The sequence below is a fragment of the Dendroctonus ponderosae genome, unplaced genomic scaffold (genome assembly GCF_020466585.1).
Source record: "Dendroctonus ponderosae isolate FM_Combo_2020 unplaced genomic scaffold, Dpon_F_20191213v2 Dpon_F_20191213_9, whole genome shotgun sequence".
In the NCBI taxonomy this organism is placed as follows: domain Eukaryota; kingdom Metazoa; phylum Arthropoda; class Insecta; order Coleoptera; family Curculionidae; genus Dendroctonus; species Dendroctonus ponderosae.
In genome coordinates, this window is record NW_026019116.1 from 3,690,928 (window position 1) to 3,698,211 (window position 7,284).

The 7,284-nt window shown below is 36.4% G+C and overlaps 2 protein-coding genes across 2 annotated transcripts in view; both read right to left on the minus strand.

The window, feature by feature from the left end:
• The window catches only part of LOC125505622 (myrosinase 1-like), a 4,107-nt gene extending 3,053 nt beyond the window's left edge, over positions 1-1,054 (minus strand). The window contains exons 1-4 of the mRNA XM_048669731.1: positions 888-1,054; positions 493-832; positions 233-434; positions 50-175 (exon numbers count right to left, since the gene is read on the minus strand). Of these exons, the coding sequence (XP_048525688.1) occupies positions 50-175; positions 233-434; positions 493-832; positions 888-928 (709 nt within the window). The 5' untranslated portion in view covers positions 929-1,054. The remainder of the gene's footprint in view (positions 1-49; positions 176-232; positions 435-492; positions 833-887) is intronic.
• Positions 1,055-3,526: 2,472 nt separating this feature from the next.
• On the minus strand, positions 3,527-7,069 carry LOC125505621 (the record flags this gene model as incomplete). The annotated part of the gene is given in 1 exon segment (XM_048669730.1): positions 3,527-7,069. A coding segment is annotated over 1 exon segment (820 nt), but the record flags the coding sequence as incomplete, so codon positions are not given.
• Positions 7,070-7,284: the final 215 nt, after the last annotated feature.

Here is a 7,284-nt window from a genome sequence, read left to right on the forward strand (position 1 = left end):
TCCAGGGATTAGACAAAAAGCGATTAAACTTACGCAATAAAAATCTTACCTTGCTGTTCTTTTTGAAATTCATCTTGGTAAATGTGATAAGCCAGGGCATGTGCTTTCATGTTGGTGTAGGCGCATAAATAGACGCTTTCACTCAAAACCAAATAACCCGTCGAATATGGGTATCCTAGATAATTCCCGAATATGATTAAAAACACTATTTAAAATAGACAAAGTCTAGTACCTATGTCGCATGTACTAATGGGTTCATTGATGGTCACCCAGTATTTCACGTATTGCCCAAAACGGAGGAAGCACAGTCGCACATAATCGCCAAAATAATTTACAATCTCCGGATTATCCCATCCACCCATTTCTTGAAACACTGATGGAAGATCTGCATGATAGAGGGTCACGATCGGCTCTATACCGTTTTCTTGTAGAAGCTGATGCAGGTGCAAAACCACCATCTGTATGAACTGTTAATAAGTGCAAGGAAATTACCTTCAGTAAGTTTGTGTAATATTCGATGCCGGCCTCATTGATATTATTGGAAGTGCCATTGGGCAGAATTCTGGGCCATGAAATGGAAAATCTATACAACTGCACCCCCAACTCTTTAAGCAGAGCCACGTCTTCTTTGTAGCGATGATACGAGTCGCATGCAATGTCTCCATTTGAACCATCTTGGATCAGCTCTGGATACTCATGGGCAAAATCGTCCCAAATACTGGACCCTTTTCCATCTTCGTTCCATGCCCCTTCTATTTGGTAAGCCGACGTGGATACTCCAAGTTTGAAGTGCTCGGGGAACGGATTTTGGTTCACCTCTAGGGCAGACGCTCTAGAAGTTGGTCTAGATTAGAAACATTGAAATTGGGGTTAACGCTTGCTCTTACGTGATAATCAGGGCCGTCAAATACTGGATTCCAAAACGCATTTTCGTGTATTAAAAAGTTTACAAATAACAGCGACATAAATATGATACTGTTGCCATTGTCTGAATTATTAATGTTATCTAATTGCTTCAATTACAGATCAAATCTCGTAAAAATGAGAGAGCAACCACTTATAATTCGCGTGTGTTGTTTTCGTAAAGCACTCCATACCCCCTTTCTATAAAGAATATTTTTTCCACCAAAAATTATAATTTTTCCTGAAGATTAAGGACATACTGGGAATGCGGGTAGGGAAAGAATATTTCTCTTTCTAGTGGTGCCCAGATCACGGATCATGTGAATTTGTGCAATAAAAATATTGCCAGTTTACTTCAAGTCAAGATTGTTTATAATTTTCCATGCAAGTGTCGATCTAAGTTCAATCGGGTATGACGAACGAGAAACTATGATAATGTTAAACGCTTAGACAAAAAACGACCAATTTTAATCAGTTGTTCTTAATTGTTATTTAATTAAATGGTTTAGACCATTGAGTTAATTATGAGACTACCGAGTCGAGTGGAATCGTCTCTATCAAGTGGGTATCAAGGAGAGTGTTTGCGTCGATTTTGTCCACACTCGGATGTTTCTCACTTCTCAGCAGATGTTCGTGTTTTTCATAGCGCATTACATGGCCAATCTCGGCAAATCTGTTGATTTTGAGGACAATTAGGTGTTGCAAAGCATCAGTGCTGCAAACTCTTCATCGTGTGCCTCTTAATTAATTCGAACTCTGGTTATAAACAAGTACCTTACGGTACATCCACATTTCAAAATCTCTGTGTTTTGGATGCGTATGGCTAATTAATTCCCTTACATATTTTTCTATTTTTTATTGGTATTGGGGTTTAATTTATTGTCATGTCTTGCGTGGTTCTATTCAGATTCAACAAATGTTTTCAGTTTTTGGCAGAATTTAATTCTAGTACCACTCTAGCGTTTCATCTGTTAAAACACTGCAAAATATTTTCCGTTTGGAGAAATGATGGAGAACAATTTTTTTTGCGAAAAAGCCGCATGTATGCAGCAAACTTGTCAACGTTGCAGCGCATTTAAGGTTACTTTTTAAATTGTGCTCTTCAGAATTTGAAATGAATAACTATTTCTTCAGAAAGAGCGACAGAGAAGAATTTTTTCGAGGAAGAATATTAGTCAACTCTTTGACGTTATAGACACGCGGAACCAGTATATTGTTTTTTTTTTTAAATTAGGTGATTAATTGCGAAAATGAAAATTTATTGGAACCCAGCATCAGCAGATCACAGAAAATCAGTTAAAGGTTTTGCGCTGAATTTTGTTTGTTGATCTTGCATTTTTGTTAGAACGCGGTACCAAGTAAGAGTTGAAAAGGGTTTACAACTGATGTTGTAAACTGTAATTTTACAATTCGCAAAAGCCTTGCTCTGAGCTGTGGCATTCTTTCGACCAGAAAATATGAATATTTTCTACTTTTCAACCATTTAGATTGGCGAATTTATTAACCGATTAGTACTTTTTTATTTCCCTGCTACTTTAGTTGTTTTACACATAAAACAACATTTACCAGTTACAAGAGCGAATCATCTACAGTTTTTGCCAAACTTATGATTTAGTTTGTCGCAAATATCTCAGTTTTTTTGTTTGCATTGATGCAAATTTGACCCTGTATTTTATTATAATTAATTGACTTTTTACGCTTTATTTTTTATTTTTGACTAATTTTATCAGCGCTATTTCAAGTGCTTTGCCATGAAATAAAAGCCCAATATATCAAATAAATTACGATTTATTGATCAGCTATTTAGGCAACGGATATCGATTATTATCGGAGTGGTTCTACACAGGGTGTTAATTTGAAAAGTTCCCACCTTAATATCTTTCTTGCAGTTGAAAATATAAAAAATCGAGAAGACCCGTCAATTTTATTCCTAAGGGGGACACATTAAATGAATATTTTAAGCCTCCTTGCTTCAACCCCCTAGAAGAGGTAGATGTCACCCTGAGAATCTTAAATGGGAAGTGGCACATCGTTTTAAAGGGCGTTAAATTCTCTTTACATTAGTTATTACCCTGTTGCTTTTTGTCCAGAAGTTTCTGAATAATCGCGTTTCAAAGTTGTAGAAACAATTAAACTTTTAGGTTTTTTAGCTTCAAACTTTTCATCATTTTGGTCGCAATACGATCGGTTTGAATTTGAATCCACAGAGGTACGGTCCTTAATGGCATTCATCTAGAGTGTTGCAGAACATTATTACATTACAACATACTTATACCAGTTTTTCTTTCTAAATAAGATAAATTCTAGAATTCTTGGAAAATGCGCTGTTTTTCTTGCTCTTTAAGTTAATAGCATTTGAATGAAAAATTTTGTTTTTGGGTATATGTAATAATTTTTCATACTCTGCATTTTTTAACTGCAAATCTGTCTCGATGTTCACTTCTCTTTGTATTTCCTTTTACTAGTGGGAATCCAATTGAATGGCAATATTTACAGTCCTGACTTATACTTAATCGGCTTTTCCTGCGTTTGCATTGTTACTCTTCTTCATAGTTGTCATCTCCATCGTTTTTATCTCTCATTTGATAAATAACTTTCTTTTTTCTTCTTTTCCTTCCTTCTTTTTCCTCTTTTTTTGAGAGAGAGCAAATTATCGAACAGTAAGTATCATCTGACATGAGTATATCTCAGGCAGTTCTTGGGTATCTGGATTAATAGTTTTACTTTCCATAAGAAGTTCGTTTAAAATTGTAAAGTTTCTTTAACTTTCGTTTTATTTTAACTCGGTTTATTAAAAATAAATATGCAACTTTTATGGTAAAATTAAGTTGTTGAGCTTTTTTTCTCATGATGGAAGTTATGTGTTCAAATGACAGCAAGAAAGATATTTAGGGTGGGAAGTTTTCAAACTGAATTTCTTGAAAAACTTGAAACAAGTAGAATTTCTCCACTATTCGTAGTAGTCCTTCCCTGTTGTTTATTGTTTTGCCAGTTTAATCACTCATTTTGAGAATTTCCTCTTTGTCATTTGCAAATTTCCTCCTTCACCTTCATGCTTTTATTTTCTTCAATTGTCTGTATTATTCTCTCGTTTTTATATCTCCTCATATATCTCTTTACGGATTTATAAATATCCTTATTTAATTCCCTAATAATATCCTCGCTTACATTTTTTTCGCTCCTCAGTTCTCTTCTCTGTTCCATTTTCGCTTTTGTCTCTGCACTGATTTTCGGTTTTTGTGCAGAACTCATCCTGTGCTTCCTTTACCGTGTTCACAATTTTGTTGTTCAAATCATTTATGTCGTACATATGTAAATTTCAAATTGTGTTGCGTTTGTCGGGTGATTCCAAGCCGTATTTTTCATCATTTTACATCTTCCCTGTCGATGCGCATTTCAATAGTTGCTCTTATCTACGAAATTTAGATAAGTGCGTCTTGTCCATTAATAGATAGTCTAATTGTGTGTTTTCCCATCTATGAATTTTTGTATAGAAGTAGTTTAGCAAAGTTTCCTCCCGATCATTAAAATTTGTGCTTGGGCTGCCGAATTTACCAAAAACAGTTTCTCGCAGGTCTGATTTTGTTCTGATTTTCCTATTGAAATCACCACTAATAATTGTGAAATCACTGTGGTTCTCTGTCATGGCTTTGGATACGCTGTCGTAGAATATTTCTACTTCTTCATCGTTATGGTCTTTCATGGGGGGTAAACTTGCATAATTTTTAGCTTATACCTTGTGCTTATTTTCAGGATGATTTTGGATCGTTACTATGTTTCTTGCCAGATTTCTCTGTATAAAGTATCCTACACCAATTGATTTGTTTTCCTCACCTTTATGGTAAAAGATGTGTCCCAACTTGAGAGTCTCGAGACTTTTGCCCCGCCTTCTTATCTCACTGACACCTACAATGTCCCATTAGATGATTTTTAACTCATTTTTCATATCGGCAAACTTTTCCTCTTACAGTACAATTCTGTCTTTGAATGTTCCGGTGCGGGATTCTGGATATTCAGTCCTACTCGACTGGAGATCTATTTAAAAATTCCATCTTCATTTCTTGAGAATTTGTTGTCCAAATGCTTCTACCACGCAGGCCAGCGCGGGTTCTTCTTCTTGTCATCTCGCCTTCTCCTTGGGAAGGTTGGCGACCCAAATGGCCAGTGTTGTTTTGGAAACAGCTGCTCGGAAAACCTCTGCGGATGTCCTTCATCCATGTTTTCTGGCGTCTTCCGATAGATATTTTTCACTGAATCTTCCTTTCGATGATGAGTTTCAGGACTTCGTATCGGCTGCCCCTAATAATATGTCCAAGTCAGCTTCGTCGCTTTTTGGTGAAAGGGTAGATCTGTTGTCTTTGAATAGCGTTTCAACATATTCTTTCCATCTTTTAAGTTTTTCTTCTAGTCCAGCTACGATTTCTCCCTTGGCATCTTTCAAAACTGCTGCTGGTTGCTTTCGACATCTTCCCACTAGAGCTTTAACTTTCTTGTGTTCGTTTAGTGTATTGGGTTTTGCTTGTAGTGATCTCCTGATATTTTGCTGACTACCATCGATCTGTGGCTTCTCTGCACTTTCTTTTAATCATTTTGTTGAGTTCTCTGTATTTGTCTTGGTTTTGCTCCTTCTGCATCCATCAAGGACAGTATTTCCAGCGTCATCCACCTTGCTTTTTATTGCTTTTAATGAACCCTATCTGTTGCTCTTGGATATTGTTAATTGTGCTCTCTATTACTCTCCAGGTAAGGTCTGCCTCCTTCTTTTCTATATCTGAATTTTCTTCATTTTCTCAGCCTCGTTTTAGCTGTTATACTGCCGTGCCTCGGTCGATAGAGCCTCGTCTGTAGAAAGCAGGGTTCACCGGGTACAGGTGAGGTTGACATTTGGGCAGGAGAGGCTGTTTGAGACGCATCACTGCCCCATTATATCATCTCGATCCGTGATATCTACCCCTTCTCTTTCATACGAGCCTTCCTAGTTTACTGCTGAGAATTTTATCACTGAAGTTCTAAGCCTAGTAGTTTCCGATATATGGCTGATAGCCTCCCTTATTGGAACACTAGGAATATACTTCGAATTGAGTGCAGGACATATGAATCCCGATTTAAAGCTTTTTTATTATACAAGTTTGTATAATATTTCTATTGCAAGGAAAAATTACTCTGTCTAAAATTACAACACTTTTACATAAATGCTTTTTGTTTTACTTGTTATTTTAAAGATACCAAAAATTGGGTGCTGCGCAGAGAACTATCCCTGTACAATATTCATATAATGTTGTCTACGATCGTATTACTCATTATGTGATAAGTAATTTTTAAAATATCACATTATAAGAATTTGGTTCATTGAAACATTTTTGGATTGATTCCTCTCAGCCAGTGTGTTTCTGATTCATGTGTGATGGAATTTGCTATTACTGTTCTGATGCCCTGAGTCTCTCTTTTGGCTTCGAGATGATAGTTCAGTGCAGTCATTACGTCTTCGGACAAGACAATTTTGGTATGTTCCCCACTACTCCAATCGGGTTTTAATAATGATTTTCCTAAAGTCATGTAGAAAAACTCTCTAGGTGATATCGACTTTGCAAACAACGGATCAGACTGCTGGATAGTGCCTAATTCTATGGAAAATTCTTCGGTGACATGCAGGTTAATGTCTTCCAGCACTTCCACATTCATATTCGCAATAATGTCACCTAAATTGGAAGCAAAGGAAAGTTGATATGATTTCGTCATCACATCGTTTGCAATCAGAATATATTGCCGTTTGTATCGGTGCTTTTTCAGCTTATTTAAGATGTTCAATACAAACTCTTGGTGGATTGGGTTTTGGACTTCCAGGATTAAAGGCATCAACCCTGCCATCCACATGATTAAATATATATCTTTCAAGGACAGAATAATGTCGCTGTTTCGGCGTTCAGTCCATGCAATTTCGTGCAGTATGTAACTGAGCAATATTGGATTACTGATCTTAGACACACAGGCTGATTTGTTCGTCATAATAACATTTTGTACAATGTCAATTTTCAAGCCAAATACCGTCTCTATCAGCAAATCGAACGGCTCAAGTAACTCGCTTAGATCTACTGAACGCTTCAGAATTGTTACATCGATACTCCTGATGACTTCCATCCATCGTCTGAATCGATCAATAGGTCCTAAAAAATTAGTGTGTTGTAGTAATTATTTTGCTGAAGAACTGCAACTTCTATTTGTGAATTTTGAAATGGCTTTTCACAGCTTAAAACTAGGAAAATTATGCGGCAATGAAGATAATCAACGCCAATGTGGGACTAGTAAAAGGCGTTAAAGCAACGGTATCAATGACTCAAATAGGGCTGTTGCATTTTTTGCGATTATTTGAAATTATTTAAT